This window comes from Pseudorca crassidens, chromosome 5 (genome assembly GCF_039906515.1).
Source record: "Pseudorca crassidens isolate mPseCra1 chromosome 5, mPseCra1.hap1, whole genome shotgun sequence".
Taxonomy (NCBI): domain Eukaryota; kingdom Metazoa; phylum Chordata; class Mammalia; order Artiodactyla; family Delphinidae; genus Pseudorca; species Pseudorca crassidens.
This window is the reverse complement of record NC_090300.1, coordinates 56,848,711-56,870,318: the sequence shown is the minus strand read 5'-3', so window position 1 is coordinate 56,870,318 and position 21,608 is coordinate 56,848,711. Positions and strand designations below refer to the sequence as shown.

The window sequence follows — 21,608 nt, the reverse complement described above, 5'->3', positions numbered from 1 at the left end:
ATGGACAATCCCATATAAATGACCAGATAACTAGACTTCTGACTGAAGTAAAAGGAGTAGTTTATCAAGTAGTTTAAATCTGTTGCTTTATCTAATAATGCTGATTCAAGATTTGAAACAAATTAAATGTGAAAATCGGCCTTGGTTTTCATTCACCCTCACATCAACAGAAAAATTTTCAAACAAATTCAACAGAAGATGCTCAGACTTTTCTATGAAGGTTTTTGTCTGGAGGGTATTTGAATTTATCCTTCTTGTCTTCTAAACAATTACCCAAATAACACAGAGGAATTGACAGAACTTGAATTGAACTGCTTTGACTCTACACTTTTGAGCATTTAAATATATTTATTGATTTGATAACTCTTATGACGACTGGCTTAGTACGTAACCTAAATACTACCTGCCAATTTAAGTAGGGGTTTAGGATATTTTTAATGGCTATTTAAAAATGTTACACGTGCTTCAAAATAGGTCTCTGAGATATATTCATGTTTATAGGGCTTAGCTCACTGTGGTTGCTCAGAGGTATCATCTGTAAACATGTAAATATCTCACTTAATGCTGTTTTACCAAAAAAAAAAAAAAAGCATATTAAATCAGCAATCAAAATATTTTTAAAACAGGAAAATGATGTATACTAACCTTGTGAGTACACACTAAGAATTTAGGAAGTCTTAGGTATTATTTAGATAACAAATGTCTAAGAGTTAAGGATTTTCAGAGGGTTCAACAAATCTCAAAGCCCCCAAGTGGCAGCACTCTTCATAGGGAGAGCACTAGGAACAAAAACCCATGTCCTCAAAGTGAATAAATGTCTTTGATGTTTTAATACTTCAGATTTCCAACAACGTTAAAAACAATCACAATTTGCATTTTGATATTATGTCTATTTTTAGCTATTTCGCATTCAAAATGACAATCTTGTGCAGCTATAATGATTTATTTCAACTATTAATGACTGCTTTGTATTTAATCTTTAATCCACTGGTGGTGTTCATGATAAATGAATTTTTAATCAAATGTCATAAATTTCATTTAATCAGAAGAATTCTTAAATGTTATAAATATATTAACACTCAATATAATTTTTAAGCTTTTAATACTTTACTTCTATAATTTAATTTTCTACTATGAAGTAGTTTATTAAATATATATATCTTAATGAAAACAGTTAAGGATGCATTCATTCATAGTTGTACCTCATGGAACTAGCATGTCTACTGACTTGCTTGTGGATTATTTTATTTTGGAAAATCTTTCTTACCATATTATTAATATCCTTATGAGATTTAATTGCTAGGGTTCTGGGAATTATTTTTAAGCCTGAGATTACATTAATTATCTCTATAAGAATCATAACTAGAATGGTATTAAAAAAAAAAACAAATTGGAGCCAAAATGAACTGAAAGAATCAACAGTCCTCTCTAGACACTCCATTTAATACCAGGTAAAGGTACACAATGGAATGAGAAATATCAAATCAATCTAGTGAGTACTTACATTTACAGAGTATGTCAGAATTGTATGTCATAAGAAAGTTGGAAAGAGAAAAGAATTTTGTTATTAGTACAGTAGGAAAAAATTATTACTTATAGTTGGCAACAATTTGAAATTCAGAATATTTTCATTTGTCAATCTCAAAATTACGTGCCTTTGAAATTAAGGGATATCCATCTAATCTTCTCAGGGTACTTAAGTGGTTGCATAATGTTTACTACAGTTATCTAAATAGGTGTAATATCCTTCATATCTATACGATTTCATTTATTTATGTGATATTTAAGCACATCAACAGAAAACAGTATTTTTTTAATCTAAATTATACTGCTCAAGAAACACTTTATTTCAGTCTTTAGCTTGTCCTTCATTTTATTGGGTGTGGGTTTTTTTAAACAAATATCAAATGTAAAAATGAAACATTTTGATATTGGGTAAAATATTTACATAGATTAGAAAACATGCAAAATGGGTACAGAGAGACTACAGGGGAGAGATTGTTAGTTCAGAGAATATGGACAAGTTTCAGTCAAAATGTGGGATGAAACATATCAAAAGTCAGTTCAAGAAAACAAAAAAATGCCCCCTTTTTAAAAGGTTGTAATGGTTGGCATCAAAAGCAAAACTTAACACTCATTTTTTAAAAAATTAAAAATGCTTATTTATATGTAACAACAAGCAAGAAGACAAAACACATCAAAAACGGGAATTAAAAACAACTCTTCAAAAAAAGACAAGAAGTAAAAAAATAGAAAGGGGTGGAAAAAGTGATTGAGGCCCTTGTCATGCAAATAGATTTGGTGGAAAAAAATACCTTCATCTTCAGCACCGTCATTATCACCTAAATCATCTGTCTGTTTCTTTGTAAGGGGACCTAGGATTGAGAACGGAGAAATGGAGGGGAAAAAAAAAGACAATTCAAGAATAAACAAGACTGAGGGGAAAAAATAAATGTAAATACCAAAATTCTCAAGGATATTTCCAAAAAAGAGTGGGAAAGTGGTTACATCAAAGTTGATTACCTATTTTGTTTAAGAAAAAATACCCTTTCCCTAAAATATCTCATAGAAGATTTGGTTTGTGAATATATCCAGCATAAAAAAATACGTTATGGTTTGAAACTCAAGTCATAAGCAAAGGAAATGATTTTTTTTTAAATACCCACTGCATACAAAAAAAGTAAACAGTTTTATTAGATGAAAGAACTTAATTTATTCAGTGTCTTTTCTAATCTGAATTGGAGACAACAATAAAGAAAGTAGGCCAAACTCATTCTTTAATTTGGGACAGTATAATAGCATTAGGGAAAACAGAGATACGAAAAATTTTAGGCTTCTTTTTTCTTTTTTCTTCTGTTTTTTTTGTAAAAGCATTAACACTTAAGTTTTATACATTTTTATATCATACATTTTTCAAAACTGTGACTTTTTAAAATTACTTGTCACTATACAAATATTTCCCCATGTGTTTTGATTAAATATTAACTGTGGATTTAAGAAATTTCAACTTGCACAAATGTATGAATAAATAATCTCATCACTTGGTAGAGCAAAGGTACCACTGTAGAAGTTGGTGTTTAGCAATTAAGGTAGTTACAGAGTCAGGGCTTATATTTCATAATCAATTTAGAAATATAATGGAATTATGCCCTAGTGCAATTCCATGCCCAGTATAGTTATTTATAATGGGATCATATTTTAGGATAATAATTGTATTAAAATACTGTGGATGTTTAATAAATGTTTTATTATTCTTAACCACACTAATTTGCTAAGAATAAAGGCACACACCAAAGGGGAAGTCACAGGCCATATGAAAGTAATTTTAAGTGTCACATGATTGACATATTCAGTGTACAAAAAAGCAGGTGAAGCCCTGCATTTCACAACCATTTAATTTGTATGGCATTTCATAATCCTCATGCAAAAAGCAATCATTACAAACACATAACACTCAAGTTAAAAGACAGACAACCACATAACGGTAAGCAAGAGAATTTTGTCATGCATAAAATAATAGTTATAGAAAAAGGAAGAAAAAAAAGAGGGCTGAAAGTCATATGTTGATTTCAATAATATAAATAGTAAAGAAGCAGGCATTAACTCTAAGCACACTTCATAGGGAAGGATTGTTAAACATTTTGAGAAAGATTTCGAACTCTTCTCAGCGATTACTATGCATTATGTTTGTAATTCAAAACTACACCTAATATCACAGTCTTCAAAGAATTCAAGAACACCATCCCAGAAAACAGAAGGAAAATATGAGATATAGATGAGTTTCGTCAGCTCAGAGAGACAGCCTTGAAAAACAGTAATAACTGGCAAAGATCTAAAGATTGGAAATGGAGAAATTGATGATGTAACTGAAGGGACCCATTGACTACTTGATTGTAAGGTCATAGTTTCAAGGCCATTCCAAATACAGACAGAGGAGCTGTACACAGTAAGTTAAATGATATATTTCACAGTTCTGCAAGCAATCATTCCATTAAGTAAAAACCTAGATGAAAGCAATAGTTTATAATTAGCACTCAGTTGCAAGTTCACAGAAATCTACATGTCTTGAATATGACCCTGTTTAAATGCAGAAAGTATCTCAGTATTATTTAATGTTCATGCAACAATGTTGCTGCATTTCTGAAAAATAAAAAAAAAATAAATTTAAATTTAAAAATTGCTGTATCAGAACTATATTTGAAATATTTCCAATTTTAAAATATCATGTAAAATATTAGACTTAGAAAAATTTTAATTTTTCTGTAATTACCTAAAGGAGTAAATGGACAAACCTCAACAAAAATATTTTCTTGCATTTTTATTTTCAAGGATACTATATAAAAATTATGGTTTTATTTACTAGTTAATGACACACATTAAGTGTTAGTTATTTATTGCTGCCAAAACCACACCTGTTTTCCAATTTTAGTTAAATTACTTAATTTGCTTGACTCTTGGCTATATTAGGAAACTGTTAATGTGAGCTCAAATTTTTCTTTGCTGAATTGTTAGTTCAATAATTTTTGGAGACAAATGTAAACCTATCACAATTAAATTAAGTGTGGGGCTTTATAAGGTGTCTCTTGGATGATTATCTTTATTTCTCCTCCTAGGGTAGCCAAAGCAATTTACATGACTCCCTTCTTTGGGAAATCATTCAGGTTCTACAGACAAGAGCCAATAGTTTTACATACTTTGCACACATACAGAATTGTTAGCTCTTGGTCTTCATGAGATGGGACAGTAACAGAATCTTTATTAACATATGATCTCCCAGTTGTTTGCATGGGGAACATAGATCTCAGTTGCTATTTGACTCTGGGTCTGCATTAGTAGATAAACCATGGAAATGATACTGTATATACGAGAATTTTTCTGTGAAGGGAATGGTTGAACCAGCCTTTTGCTACATTATTTATTATCACCTTCCCTATTCAGAAAGCTGCATGCCTCTAACTGATGTGGGATAATGATTACATACATACACTATATAGAACATCCTTTACTGTAGCAAATCGGAAGGGTTAGAAACAGATTACAGATATTGCTTCAGCATCATGAGTAGATGAGGGCATCATTACCCTAGGGAAGGATAAAGTCACTCTCCCAGCTAAAGAATTTCATTTATTGAATACTATAGGTTTTATTTAAAACCTTATTATTGGATGATATTAAATTGTTCCCACATTATGGGTTCCAGCAGTACTTTAGTGAGTCAAGCATAGCTGGGTTTTCTTAACATCAAGAATTTTTTACACATCTGATTTTTTGAAGGTTACCTGGGAAAAAGAGGACTGATAACAGTTTTCCTACCAAAAAAAAAAAAAGATTATAAAAAGAAAGAAAGCAGATTTCCTTTATGTCGTGTGCCTAAAGAAACTGAGAATACATATCTGAGAGGTTTTGGGTTGCAAATTGAGAAACTAATTCAACATTGGTTTCCCTGAGGAAGCCTCAGTAGAGTAAACATATGTTTGTGGATTACAGAAACATCCCTATATGATCTCAAGATTCATTATTCCCAGGCTGGAAAGAAAACCATTGTCTTGATCTCCCTTCTTTCAAGGATATTAGCAACTCTGGCTCATTTTTCTTTTCTTTTAATCTATTACTGTTGATATAATTACTGATGTTAAAAAATTTTAAGCAGAAATAAAATATCGTAAGGGGTAACTGTCATTAATTTTCTTATGAAAATTAGGCAACCACTATTTAGATTATGTATTCCTGCAAGTTGATCAACATGATTTCCCTAAAGGGTAAAACATTTATCCGTCATAATAAATAACAATCATTATCAACATTCCAACCACAGCTTATGATTCTTTTAAACTACAGATAGTGCATCTTCAATACCAGCAGTTTAAAGGGGTATCTTAAATCACCAAAATATAAAGCAAATGAGTCCTCTAAAACCTGAGTGTAGAAGTGATTTATCCTATCTTGAAACACTATAGGGTCTGTCCTCCTTGAGGAACTCACACATAACTCTTATTAGAGTTAATAAGAAAGTGGACCTCATGTCTTTTTGAAAGGGAGTGAGAGTAAATACTATATTTTATATCTCCTAAGGGCAACAAATAGATTCAGTGGTGAAACAACAGTACTACGAAAGGTAAAGGGACTCCTAACCATGAACTTTGAACTCAACTTAAATCTAAAATAGTTCCTTTGCTATTAACATAAGTATAATTCAAAGTTATCAGCCTTTACAAAAGATGTATGATGCATTCTTACATTTCAGAATCTGACCATAGTGCCTTTTACTTTTTCAAAAAGGAATAAAAATACCAGCATTTCTCTGTAGTTAACTGGAGAATAATTACGAGCTTCGAAATAATTACTATCCACCCACATTAATGCTGCTTCTTATCATTCCCTTTGATGAAAGTCTAATATACTTTAGGTCTCACCTACATTAGAACTGATTATAAATTCCTTCATTACAGGTTCAATTCAGCAGAAATTTTCCGTACTTTGTGTCACACATATCTGCCCAAAAAGGCAAGTAGGTTGAGGGTATCATTAGCTCCTGACTTAGAAAGCTGTCCATGAGAATATGTGTCCTTCTTAAGAGAATATGTCTTTGAAATTTTTAGGATTATTGAGAGCTCCAGGCTCCAGTGAGTCCCATTGGGATAAATGGCGAGCTCTGGCTAATGACACTGCTATACTCTTTCCCCACCCTCTTTACCCAACAGCCTTTGAGGTAAACTGACTCTGAAGGATTCCTAAGGCAGTTTCCACAGAATGGGAAAATTTAAGGATGCTACCACTGTTGTTCTGGAACAACTGGAAGCAGGCTAAATCTTTTCAGGGATGTTCTTAGGACAAATTTATTTATAAAACTAAGGTCAAGGATGTAAAAATCTAACTACGTCTGAAGAACATATGGAGGGCAATACCAGAATTTGATCCATTTTAGATAAAAATAGCAGTATATTACTGTATCTGATTGTTTTCCAAACTGATAAACATTAAAATACAATGACTTTAAGAAATCAAATATCACAACAATTGGTGTCATTGCAAAGGTATTAAATTTTACCCGTTGAAATTTAGTCGATTTTATATAACTGCAATACACACCTCTTAAGAATGGAGAAATGCGTGAAAGAAACTGATTTGGAATAATAATTAATTTGATACTACTGTATTACTTAAAGTTATCACCCTTCTTAAACTATCAATTATACGAACATATATCAAAAAATCATGGCTGGAAAATAACTTTCTTTCCTGAAAATTTGTCGATTTAAAAGACAACATCTTTGAATAATGTCATAAATCTACATTATGATAAAATTAAAATGTAATGCAAACAGCTGTGCTGAGACACTGGAAGCAAACTTTGGAACAATTGATAGTTTTCAAAGAATCCATACCTGTGTGAATTTTGGTGGCACTAGCATGTCATTCATGACTTTTGAGTATCTTTTAGGTGAGCTGACTATTTAGGCTAGTGGTTCATATGTACACATGCTATGGAAACTGGCATCCAAGGGTATGAAAGCAGCAGGCATGCTTTATGTTTATCTTTGTGTTGGAAGAAAATGCCAGTATGAACACAAAACATATTCCCTTGGACAGTTCTTTAGAGGAAGAACACAGTAGAAAACATGACTCTTGGGAAAAACAGAATCTGATGTTAAAATCTAGAGAGAGGGGAAGAAAAATCTTTTTGGTCCAGTATACTAAGAAGACCTTATTTATATTTATATGAAAAACAAGTTTTATCTTCATAAAATTACCCTGATTACAACACTTTGAAGTCAAAAGCAATCCTGTCTAAAATAAAAATTATAGGATCTGGGGAAAATTTTTTTAACTAGATAAAAAGTAACTAAAATAGGTTAATCCCTAATCTGAGCATCACCAAATTTGCACATGCTCATTATTTTTTATATTTGTTTGATTTTTTTAAAACATGCAGATGCAGTATTTTTATAGCTTGAAGAATGTCAGAATAATGTTCCCTTCCCATCTGGAGCAGCATGGCTGTATGCTATATAAACCCTTCAGTACTTCGTGAAAATACACTCTCCACTGCCCTGGCTTTCCACATATTATCCAGAGATGTACCTGGAGTATGGTGAGGACACAAGTACCACCAGATGCTCAGCACTATCTCAACAAGGCTGGAAGATTGAGATAGCATCAATAGTCCAACCTCCCTGTCACAGCTGCCAGTATTCAGTCATCTAGTCATTCAACAAATGCATATTATGCTAGGTCCTTAGGATACAGTGGGAAAAAAAGCAAGACACTTGCCTGCATGAAAATTAATTTTGTTGGAGAAAGAAACACTAAACAAATAATCACACACATAAACACACACAAATTGTGTTAAGGATATTAAGTCTTGATGTTACCAAAGGTTGTACAAAGGGACCTGGTTGAGCCCAGGCAGTCTTCATTGAATGAGTGCAATGTAGCCTGAAGAGTGAAGGATAAGTGAGTACTAAGCAAAAACGGAGGCTGCAGATGGGTAGGCAGGGTGTGAAGAAGATGCCAGACAGAAAACAATGACGTGTGCAAAGGCTTAAAATGAGAGGGAGCCTGAAGGTCACTGTGGCTGCCATATGGGGAGTAGAAGAGAGAGTAGTGCGTGGTGAGAATGAAGAGATAGACAGGCATCATTCAGAGCATGCAGCTCCTCTAGCCTGGGGATTTTTGTCTTAATCCTAAAAGCAATAGGAAGCCATTTAAAAGGTTTAAGCACAGACTGATAAACTCTGCCCTATCTGAATCTTAAACAGAAAATTAGAAAGAGGCAAAGTCATTCGAAGAAATATGGCGGAGGATATTTTATACAGAGGTTTTGCATTATATTTTTATCAGATGAGAATAGCTTTATTAGAAGAAATTAGATCAGGAAAAAGAGCCTACAATGTCTTATTCTATTTTTGTTTGCAAATAAAATGAATGTCACAAAATATAAAATCTAAGACTCCAGCATATCTGAGATTTTATGAATATTTTAAAGTTTTCTATTAAACACATATTTAGATCTATTTTGCCTGAGAATTAACATATCCTAACTATTCTTATATTCATAGAAAAATATAGTCCACAAGCTATTTCTGCTTGGATATCTCACTCTTATCTCAGTATAACAGGGATGCCCAGCATGTCCACCTCAAAACCAGTTTTACCTCCCAACACAGGTTTTGCTTTCATAGGTATAACGCTTCCCTCTGTTTCTAAACTATACATGTGGAAATAATCTTGAACCATTCCTTCTTCCTCCCTTTTACCTTAGCCAGATTTCATAAATTTTCCAAGAGAAATTTTGTTCTTGTCACCCTCTCCCCAAACTGTCTATTTTTAACCTGGTCTGTGGCCACAGTTACCATATGCCTGAATTATTACAGTAGTCTTGTAGTTGCTCCCACGATCATCCAGACTCTAGACTGTCTCTCAAGCCATTTTGTATTCTATAAGTTTTTGAAGTAGTAGATTATAATAGTGGTGAACCCAAGGAGAAAAGGATTTAATAATCATCATCAGCTAAAATGTACACACATTCAACTCCTTCTAAGACTAAAACTGAAAGCACTCCAAGGGAATGGGAATGCAAAAGTATATACAACAATCTTGTACTGTGAGATTTAAAATAGCTATAAAGACAGATGAAAACTAAATATAGTTTAGCACTCATTTTGATGCTTTAGAAATTCATGAGCAAAAATAAGATTTTTTAAAATTCAAAATAGAAACAAATCATGTAAAATATTTTTTAAAATACAGTTCAGATTAGTGTTCATTAAACACCACTTTCATTGTTTCACTACTCTATTTAAAAACCTTTACTATCTCCTTATTCTGTATTATCTTAGACTAAATGCCCCAGACTGAACCATAAGACCCTCTCTACTGTTTCCAGATTTTATCTTTTCATTCCACTGAAAAGATACAAAATACATTGTATCTGAATTCTAACAAACATTTAAAGGAGAGCTAATACCAATTCTTTGTAAACTCTTCCAAAAAATAGAAGATGAGGGAGTGCTTCAAGATTCATATTACGAGGCCAGCATTACTCTGATATGAAAGCCAGACAAACACACTACAAGAAAAGAAAATTACAGGCAATATCCCTGATGAACACAGAAGCAAAAATTCTGAAGAAAATGTTAGCAAACCAAATTCATTACAAATACATTATCATTCAAACACATTAATGGAATCATATGCCATGATTGAATGGGATTTATTCCAGGAATGCAAGGATGGTTCAACACTTGCAAATCAATGTGAAAAGACCACATTAACAAAATGAAGGATAAAAATCAAGGACCATTGATTAGGAAAAGCATTTGGAAAAATTCAACATCTTTTCATAAAACAAAACAAAACAAAACGCTTTCAACAAACTCTGTATAGAGGGAAGGTATCTTAATTTAATAAGGGTCATATATGACAGACGAATGTAAAGCTGAAATCATATTCAATGGTGAAATGCTGAAAGCTTTTCCTCTAAGATCAGAAACCAGAAAAGGAAGCTCACTTTCACCACTTTTCCTCAACATAGTACTGGAAGTCCTATCGAAAAGAATTAGGCAAGAAGAAGAAATGAAATGTATCCATCAGACAGGAAGAAGCAAAAGTGTCTCTATTTGCAGATGATCTGATATTATATATAGAAATTTTTAAAGATTCCATCAAAAAAAAAACCTGTTAAAACTAATAAACTATTTCAGTAAAGTTGCAGGATAGAAAATCAATATACAAAAATCAGCTGTGTTTGTATAACAATGAAATATCAGAAAGAGAATTTATGAAAACAATCCCACAAGTAATGCCATCAAAAAGATTAAAATTCTTAGGAATAGATTTAACCAAGGAGGTAAAACATTTGTACACTGAAAATTATGAGACATTGATGAAAGAAACTGAAGAGGACACAAATAAATGGAAAGATATTCCATGTTCACAAGTTGAAAGAATTAATATTGTTAAAATGCCCATACTACCCAAAGGGATCTACAGATTGAGTGCAATCCTTATCAAAATTCTGGTGACATTCTTCACAGAAATAGAACAAGTAATCCTAAAATTTGTATGGAACCCACAAGGTTCCAAATAGCCCAAGCAATTTTGAGAAAGAAGAACAAAGCTAGAGGCATCACACAACCTGATTACAAACTATATTACAGAGCTACAGAAATCAAAACAGTATGGTCAATAAACCCACGCATATATGGTCAATTAATTTTCAAAAAAGAAGCCAAGAATATACAATGGGGAAATGATAGCTTCTTTAATAAATGGTGTTGGGAAAACTGGACAGCCACATGCAAAAGACTGAAACAGAACCCCATCTTACACCATACACAAAACAACTCATAATGCATTAAAGACTTGAATATAAAACATTAAAACTCCTAGAAGAAAGCCTAGAGGGTGAGCTCCTTAACGTTGGTCTTAACAATGATGTTCTGAATTTACCAAAAGCAACATGACAAAAGCAAAAATAAACAAGTGGGACCACATCAAACTGAAAAGCTCTTCACAGAAAAGGAAACCATCAACAAAATCAAAAGGCAACCTATGGAACAGGAGAAAACATTTGCAAACTACATATCCAATAGGGGGTTAATACCTTAAAATGCATAAGCAACATGTTCGACTCTGTAGGAAAAAACACAATTTAAAAATTCAGGACCTGAATATATATTTTTCCAAAGAAGACCTCCAAATGATAAACAGGTACATGAAAAGGTGTTTAGCATCACTAATCATCAGGTAAATGTAAGTCAAAACCACAATTAGATATCACCTCACATCTCTTAGGATGTCTCTTATCAAAAAGACAAGAGATTGGGCTTCCCTGGTGGCGCAGTGGTTGAGAGTCCGCCTGCCGATGCAGGGGACACGGGTTCGTGCCCCGATCCGGGAAGATCCCACATGCCGCGGAGCGGCTGGGCCCGTGAGCCATGGCCGCTGAGCCTGCGCGTCCGGAGCCTGTGCTTCGCAACGGGAGAGGCCACAACAGTGAGAGGCCCGCGTACCGCAAAAAACAAACAAACAAACAAACAAGACAAGAGATAACAAATGCTGGAGAGGATGTGGAGAAAAGGGAACACCTGTACACTGTCGGTGGCAATGTAAACTGGTACAGCCAATATAGAAACAGTATGGAGGTTTCTCAAAAAGTTAAAGATTGAAGTACCATATGATTTAGCAATCCCACTTCTAAGTATATACCCGAAGGAAATGAAATTATTATCTCAAAGAGATATCTGTACTTCCATATTTATAGCAGCATTATCCACAATAGCCAAAGTGTGGAAACAACCTAAGTGTCCATCAACAGATGAATGGATAAAGAAAATGTAGCATACACATACACAATAAAATATTATTCAGCCTTAGAAAAGAAGGAAATCCCCTCATTTGCAGTAACATGGATGAACCTGGAGGGCATTATGCTAAGTGAAGCAAAACAGACAAAGAAAGACAAATAGACAAATATTGCATGGTATCAATTGATATGTGGAACTCATAGAAACAGTAGAAAAATAAGTGATAGGGTCTGGGGAGTGGGGAAAATAGAGAGTGGTTGGTAAAAGGGTAAAAACTTTCAGTTATAAGATGGATAAGGTCTGAGGATCTAAGGCATAACATGGTGACTATAGCTATAGTTGATAACACTGTACTGTATAATTGAAATTTGCTAAGAGAGCAGAGCTTAAATGTTCTTACCAAAAATCATATGTGAGGAAAAAACAAACAAACAATAAAAACAGAATACTTCTTTTTCCAGTGTGAGTCTTATCACTGTTGCACAGAAAAGAGCTCGCACACTCACACCTTGTGTGTTTTATACCATAGAGTTAACTCATTAAAGTTCTAATTATAATCAACTCAGAGAGGAGGAAAAGAGATGGATAATCATGGGTATCTCCTCTAGAGTAATGTGTAAAAATTTTTACACCGAAAAAAAGGAGTACTACTGTGTGTTTCAGCCTCAACTGCTGTCTTCAGGATATGAACTAGAGGTAGTTCTATACTCCTCAGCAAGACCTGATTGTGAAAATACCTTAATTCCTCGACCGTACTACATGAAAATACCTTAATTCCTCGACCGTACTACATTCTATCTCCAGAAGTGAGATAAATAAATTGAACAAGTAATTATGAAGTTCCAGTTATTAAGTTCCTATTATCCAAGTGGGTCTCATTGAGAAATAAGCCAGTGAAGACAAGCCCGTGATGAGTGTGTGTTCCTGAGATGACTTCTTGAGTTTCCAGTCTCACACATGCCCGTCCTTGTTAAACATCTGTGATCCTCAGTGAAGCAGTTTTATCCTCTTTCTACTCCATGCACTCCTTTCCACACGGGTTGTCTCTCTCTTACCATGCAAGTGGAAATCTGCTGGGGACACAATTCTGTGCTCCTTCTCGCCTGACACAGTAAGTGTAAAGCTTACACTAGATACTACAGAAACACTTTTGAATCCAGTGATCATACATGCCCAGATTCATAGGGCAGACACTAGAGCTGGAAGGGACCCTGCTGAGTGACTATCAAACCCTCTCACTTCACAGGTCCTGAAGAAAATAAGAGTGTGAAATGACTTTGCCTAGCCCCAGAGCTAGTCAAAAGTAGAGCCAGGTCTAGATCTCAAATTTCTTATCTAGTTAGCTCCTTTACAATAAGTCACATGGCAATAAAAGACAAGCAGAGAAATGGAAAAATTGGGTGTGGAAGTATCTGATGTAGTATAGATCTCTTTTAAATAAACCACAAACCAATAGACCTACCATAATTATATAACAACTATAAAGCCATTAGTATTCCCCTAATCAGCATTTTATTTAGAAGTCACAGAAATGCCTTTAAATAGAAAACCAGAAAAATATCAAAAACAAGCCAACAGATTAGGAAGGACAAAGAGCATAGGGTTTAAACCAAATAAGTAATACAAGTCAAGAGGAACAGTTTCCCAGTATGCATATTATTAAACTGAATTGTTTATGGAATAATTTAAGTGTGGACAAATTAAAGTCAACTTGACTTAAAAGAAGAACAAGAATAGCTAGGGCTAAGGTATGGCCATATAGGCCAATGAAATAGTGAAATTCTTGCACAGATTAGCAAATTACTTTTGCCCAGAACCCTGTACTCTAGGACCTAAGATGCTTTGGCTTTAGTCCCTTCCCCAGATGTCCTCACTGCAGCAGGTTTAAGAAACTAAAGGGTTCATGCCTGGCATAGCAGGGGGCTCCTAGCACCTAGCCACATTGCTAGGCTGATATTCTTTCTAACTAGACAATTTACATTTTTAATATTACCCCTGGATTAATCTCAAAGACATTTCCAAACCCAGAAGTCTATGACTCTAAAATGTATTCCCTAAAATATATATTAATACTTCTTGATATTGCCACTACGTTGTAATGGGTTTGGAGATATATATATATCTCCAAACCTATATATGTAGGCTATATATATAGGTTATATATAGCTATATATATAGCTATATATATAGCTATATATATAGCTATATATATAGCTATATAGCAATAGCTATATATATAGCTATTGTAATGACGTAGGTGGTATTAACTTCATTTAATAGTTTGGGAAATAGAGATGAATAAACTTGTTTAAGAAAACATGCTATACTAACTACTCCACAGGGATTATCTCACTGACTCCTCACAACTATTCCAAATCCCAGAATTATTATTATTCCATTTACGGGTGAGTTGGAAGGGGAGTCCAGGGCTTAGAAAAATGACAAATTTGTCCAGTATCTTTTTTCTAATAAGTAGGGAGCCAGGATATGGAGCCAGATCTATATTGTTCTGGAATTCATACCATCAGGATTATTCTGTGCCCCTGCGGAATATCACAAAAATGTCATTAAATTGCTTTCAGGGAGATCAATGGAATAGCAGTCAAAATCCAGGAGTGTCTCATTGGGAGACATATATATATATATGAGACTCCCAACCCACTCAGAGTAAACTCTGCTGCTAATTTATTATATGGCATTAGGTGCATTAAAATGATGAAGAAAACAGTAAATGAATCATTTACAAATGTGGGAAAGTGGAAGATAAGATGTGCTGAGTAACTCTTCTATGGTATGAGGAAAGAGAAACAAGGTTGTATACCCAGGATTAAAACAATAAAGACATACGTGAGTACTGTGGTCTGCAGAAGGAATGGGTCTCATAGGGGCTTGTCCCTAACAGAGATGCTAAGTAAGCAGGAAATTAGCTTCATGCAAGCAAGGCAGCCTGGAAGAAGGCAGGAAGCATGATCTATTTAAATGGAGAACATCACATTTGAACCTGAGTCTGTTACTTCGTCCCAGCGGTATGGATCCCACAGGCACACTAGGGCCCAGATGGTGAAGCTGTAAGGCAATTGCGCTCACAGTAAGTACCCAGAGGAATTAGCGGCATGAGATGGCTCATCTCAAAATGACAGCTGTCAGATTCTGTAGTGAAAGAGCGCAAATTAGTAACAAAAGGCCTGGGTTCTAGGTTGAACTCTGCCACTTAACTAGGTGATAATCTGTGTGACATTGTTCAAGTTACTACACATCTCTAAGCCTCCCTTTCTTTAGCTGTAAAAAGAAAAAGACACTGCCTTCTAGCCATCTCAGGAGATTATTGTAGAATCAAATAAGATGATGGTTCTGAACATATTGTGAAAGACTTTTCACATGTAACGTGGGAGCTTTGTATTATTGGAATTAAGTGAAGTGGAAATAGTGGGGACTACCAGTTACAAAGGTCATGGCTATGACACAAAGAACTGACTGCATCACATGTTCAAAAGAAGAGTATTTGTATTATCTTAAAGAAGAAAGTCCATGTATACTTAAAACAATTTTTTAAAAATTAAAATCCCCTTGCTTCCTATTACATGCCTATTAATAATACAAGTTCTGGAATCAGATTTCCTGTTGTTGCACCCTGGCTGCACTATCCTACCTGTTATCAGACTTTAGGCAAGTTACTTGATAACTCTGGCCCTTGACTTAACCATCTGTTAATTGGGAATAGAAATAACACCAAGCTCATACATTAAATGTAGTAATAAACCAGTCCCTGGAACATTTTAAGGACACACTAAATATTAAGAATTATTAATAAAACACAGTAAATGAAACATTAAAAAACTAGACTGATACTAGAACTGCACGAGAAAAAAATAGGTATTTTATGGTGTCTTTATAAAAGGTTCCAAATGTATTTAATATAACCATTACCCATTTAATTTTTAGTCATTATAGATTTGAAAATGATTACCAGCAAATGAGGATTAAAAAGTACTTTTTCATTTTTGGCAAAATGTCAGGTCTGAGTTTGTAGCATGAGGAAAAAAAAAAAAGAAAATTTAAAAGCAAAATGTCACAGCAATTCTTTATTTCCATTGTAATAATACTCATCAAGAAGTGAGTTCAGGTTTGGGACAAGCTAGCATTCTCATACTTTATCCAGTTAAGATGCCAAAAATTTTTGCAGAAAGGTTAACAATGATCTTCTGGATGACATTATGCTTTTAAATTATTTGAATATTAAAATATTATTGTTAATTCTATTACCAACTTGGATGTTCTAGCTTTATTTTTATAATGTGTAGCATTGCTTAAAAGGTGAAATCGCATTGTAAGAAGCGATTGCTTGAGGGTAATCCCACTCACAATGTGCCTTTAAGACACTCAGCTTAAGAATATCTGTAATAGATGCAGAGAACAAACGTATGGACACCAAGGGGAGAAAACGGCAGGGGGGTGGGGGGGTGATGAGTTGGGTGATTGGGACTGACATGCATACACTGATGTGTATAAAATTGATGACTAATAAGAACCTGCTGTATAAAAAAATAAATAAAATTAAATTAAAAAAAAAGAATATCTGTAATAGGAAGCACGACCACTGAAAGCTTGCATTCTATCCTGTGCATGAACTGTATTTTGGGAAACCCATGAGCAAAATTAGCGTATTTGATCTTCAAAATATAAACATGCCATTTTAAAAGAGGCTTATCTCTCAAGTATTTAATGGTTACTGGATTATAAGAATCAATATAGGATAAGAGGTCCCATGCTTTATTGATTTCTCCTTCCTCTGATTTTCATTCTTCCCTCTAAGCCATTAAAATGCCTCGAATCAAGCTACTTTCTGTAAGATAGTTCAGAATAAAAATATTTATCAAAAACAACATATTTAATAACTTATATTTTGCTACTGGCAGTCAAGATTTCCTTTGAAGAAAAAAAAATATCTTACCCATATAAACACTTTTATATTTAGTCTCCAGTTTTTTACAATGAAAACAAAAAGCACATTTTTCAAATATATGGAAATCACATTTGATTTTGTGAAATATTTCACATTTAGTTAAACAGCCATGTCACAAATATCACAGAATTTTTATTTTAATACAGAAAGCTCAAAACAGCTGTACTAAAATTTAAAGCAATAAAAAATATGCAGTTGACTTCAAGCAAGAGATGTGTTTCAAAAATTTGCACATGAATCAATGTTTGTAAATTTCAAAGACACTAAGAGATGCTGCATTGTTGAACACCCTGTGCTGAATTATTTGGATAAATAAATCCCTTTTATAAGAGAAAAATCACTCCAATGTGAGTTTTCTAAGTTACCATTCCTAGGTATTTTTCCTTTGAATAGGATTACATCTGTATTTATTTAGTATTAAAACTCACCTTTTCTGGAACACATTAAGAAACAGTATCTAATGTTTTAACTGCATAGAATCAGCGTTCATTTACCCTTTGTGATTCACCTGAAAATAACTTTTCCTTGAGAATGAATGAGTTTCAACACTATTTTGTTGGAATGGTGTAGAAATCTGTAGGCAACTTAATTGTTCTAGATATTCCTTATTAAGCAGAAGGGCAGTGAAGAAACTCACAAGAGAACAGGAGCATAAAAAGACTAAAATGGTTCATCATTTTAAAAAAGGAAGAAAGAAAACTTAATAGATAGGGATATTCAGGACAATTTCATTGCACAAGATTCACAGCTGGAATATTTTCCCACATTGTCCTTCATCTGTATCTGAACATATCTTTCAGAATTAATCCCTGTAAGAAAATCAATATAATTTAGTTCTCCAGATAGTGCTTCTCCAACATGTGTGGATAAAAAATACCTAAGGAGCTTATTAAAAATGACAATTCTTACTTCCCCTTCCCCCTGAGATTGGTCAGGGTTCAGTCTAGAATTCAACAATTTAATGATAAATGAAGTCCCTGGGCCATACTTTGAGGAAAACTTGGGTTCTAGACCCTTTTCCTATTTGGGGAATCTTGACTCTTTTTCTGTTTTAACTCTCAACGTGGAGTAAAATGAAAAGCTGTACATAAGTATATGAAACTGACCAAGTTGTGTACATGTCTGGCTATGACACACATCAGCTGGAAATGTCTGTGTGACTGCAAGCTGAAGGCCAATAGTGCATTCTGTTTGAGAAGACAATGCCCAGAAGAAAGAGGGTTGCCCATTCCCCAAAAATGCTGTATTTCGTGGGAATATTTAAATAGGTAGATAAGTAAATAGATATATATATACAGATAGATTGTGTGTGTGTGTGTGTGTGTGTGTGTGTGTGTGTATATATACACACACATATATAGAGATCTCCATGTAAACATGTATGTGCCATTAAAAGTACTAAGTAGCGCCATTCCTTTGCTTTCATATTTATGTCTAGTCAAAAAATAATCTTTACCTCAAAATGTTTTATACCATATTGGTGTGAATAAATAAAATGTATTTAATACGGATAATATTTTTGATTCTTTGGGGTTCACCTATTAGTAAGAATATTCACTTTACTATTATACATAATATAGGAAAAAATGCTATGTAGGAAATCCTAAATAGGAAAATGTCATTTTTAGACAAAACAATGACCCCAACCTGAAGCAGTTCAGAACTTTCCTTTAGGATAATTAAGGAGTGTAATGTAAGGAAGATGTGAAAATTGTCAAGAAATATCCAAGGGGGATAAACATCAAAGAGTGAAAGAAATTTGTTCCCTAGAACATAATGAAATGAACAGAAATATAAAAATGTAATAAGAACAGAGCACAGTAATCCAAGGGTGGTGGCGCCATCTGTGGCCTGGGAAACGAGGAATTCCTGGCCCTCTGCCTGAAGCAGGAGCCAGGGAAGCAGGCAAACTTTGGAACAATTATTATATTAAGAACTAAAGTCTTATTCTCTTTGTCTCCAGGCTATGGGTATCTATGTCTCCCCCCCTGTTTATGTGTGTGCCTATCTTCGTGTGCATGAATGTTACATCTGTCTCTCTGTGTTTTATTTCTCTGTATGTGAAGGTGTGTGAATTTTTCTGTCTAGTTAAGTGCATGTTTCATTCTTGTGGAGTTACATGTCACCACTTTTCTTGTGTGTCTAAATGGCTCTGAATGTATGAGACTCTGCCCAATTATGTCTTGCTGCTTATTTGCATGCTTCGCTCTGCCATGTGTATCTCTCTGACCAGGCGCGTACTTTTTCCTATCTGTTGTATATATTTCCCTGGGTCTCCATTTATGAGTCTCTCTTTTGCTGCTTCTGAATGTCTTTGACACTCTGTGTCCCATTCTATCTGTATTTTTGTGTATTTCTCTGTGAGCCTCCCGGATCCATCTCACTGTATCTCTGCAGTGGTTGTCTCTGAGATTGTGTTTCTGAGGGCATGTATCTCTGTTTCTGCATTTTTCCCTGTATGTATCTCCCTTTCTCTCTCTTTCTTTCTGTGCCTGTGGGTATAGTTTGTGGGTCTTGCTTGTTTGCTCCCATTTACATGGGCATCACTGAGTGGGTGTCTCAGTGTGTCCGCTTTTCTCTATATGTCTCTCTGTTGAGCATGCCTGTGGGACAGTAGGCAGACAAGAGAAGCTCCCATGATACATACCCTCTCTCAGACCCAGTCTGTCAGTGAAAAGACTTAAAGAAATTATCTAGCCCTTTATTGCCTCTAGACAGGGCTACAGCTAACATATTCTATGGAGGGATGTTAATATTCATCTTCCTTGCCTTTTCAAACACATTCTGTTGACACTCAAGTTTTACACTTAGAATCGCTATTCCATGATCTAAATATCTCTAAGCCCTATTTCCTCAAGAGGAAATATACGGGTAAAAGCAACTTTTTGTAGGGTTGGTGTGAAAATTACAGACGTAAACTTCCTAGTACACTACCTGGGACATAGGTGATACTCCATAAATTCTATCACTATCATCAGGGCATATTTCTAGGCTCAAATTTTGTTGACAAGTTAAATTCCTCTAACGGAAACTGCTATATAATCAAATATTTTACAGAGAGATTATTTCACGCAATGTCCCTACCTTTAAAAAATACAGCTAGAAAACATTATAAAAGGGACCTCTTCAAAGAAATATTATGACAACTTTTTGGATGGAAAATATATTAGAAGATATGTTTCCATTATTTCAGTGGCCTATGGCACTAATCCGGTAGCTCTAGATTATGCACAGTCTTAGATCAATTAAAATACAACCCAAATGACATCTAGGGCATGAGATAGTCTACTGCAGCCTCTTCATCTGAAGCAGGTGAGGACACTGAGGCCAGGGAGACTGAGAGTCTCAGAAACTTGTCCTAAGTTACAGGCTACAGTGACACATGTGCTACAAAAACCCATTCCCTTCAGGTTTATAGTCCGTGCTGTCTGCAATGCATTTTGCTACATCCACTATGAATTTCAAAAATTTTTTTCATTTAGTGTATCTTTTAAATAGATAATTCATTCACAAAGTTGAAAAATCAAATCAATAAATATCAAAGTACATTGAAAAGTCATAGTCCCATTTCATCCACCCCTAACTCCCCTATTCCTGCCTTTTATTCCCAATCCTGTAAGTAACTACTCTTCAGTTTTGTGTGTGTCCTTTCTGTATCCTTCATGCAAATTCAAGGAAATTACTTATACAGACACAAGCAATTATTAACTATATGTATTTTTATTTTTACTCTTTTTTACATAAAGGATGATATTCTAAATTCACTGTTTTGCTCCTTGCTTTTTTTTACTTAATGATATATCCAGGAGATCTTTCTATACCAATAAATGTAAAACTTCCTCATCTTTTTTTTACAGTTGCATAGTGATTTTAGATTTTTGAAAAGAAATCTAATTAGTTGTGAATACTTAAACCAAAGAAGGGGGGAATGAAATGTGGTAACTAGATATAAGTCTACAGTTTGAGAAATTCCTGTAACAATTTTAATTCATGGGTGCTAAGGAACAATGCAAAGAAAAGGGAGTAGGCAAGCTTTGAGAACACAATAAAAGCTGCCTGGCCACACCACACCTGTTCCCTTTCCTGTTCTCCCAGGGGCTGCCTGAGGCATGGAATGAGTAGATAAAATACCTGCAGTTATTTTACTATTTACTCCCAGGAGCAAAAGTCCATAAAATACAAACGTTCATAAAATAGGAGCTGTTAGAAGGTACTGAATTTTTTGAAATATGCAGTGCTCAGAACTGCCATAGTAAGTTACCAGTTTACCAAAACACACACACACACACACAGTTTTGTACATTTTTTATGGTTTTATAGTAAAATGAAATATCTTG

At 34.2% G+C, this 21,608-nt stretch overlaps 1 protein-coding gene across 8 annotated transcripts in view; it reads right to left on the bottom strand.

The window, feature by feature from the left end:
- Positions 1 to 21,608, bottom strand: part of NLGN1 (neuroligin 1) — an 889,492-nt gene that overhangs the window by 494,678 nt on the left and 373,206 nt on the right. For 4 of the 8 annotated variants that reach the window (XM_067738068.1, XM_067738069.1, XM_067738066.1 and 1 more), the window contains exon 3: positions 2,316 to 2,375. The exons of the other annotated variants lie outside the window; for them this stretch is intronic. In XM_067738068.1, the coding sequence (XP_067594169.1) occupies positions 2,316 to 2,375 (60 nt within the window). The remainder of the gene's footprint in view (positions 1 to 2,315; positions 2,376 to 21,608) is intronic. 8 annotated transcript variants of the gene reach the window in all.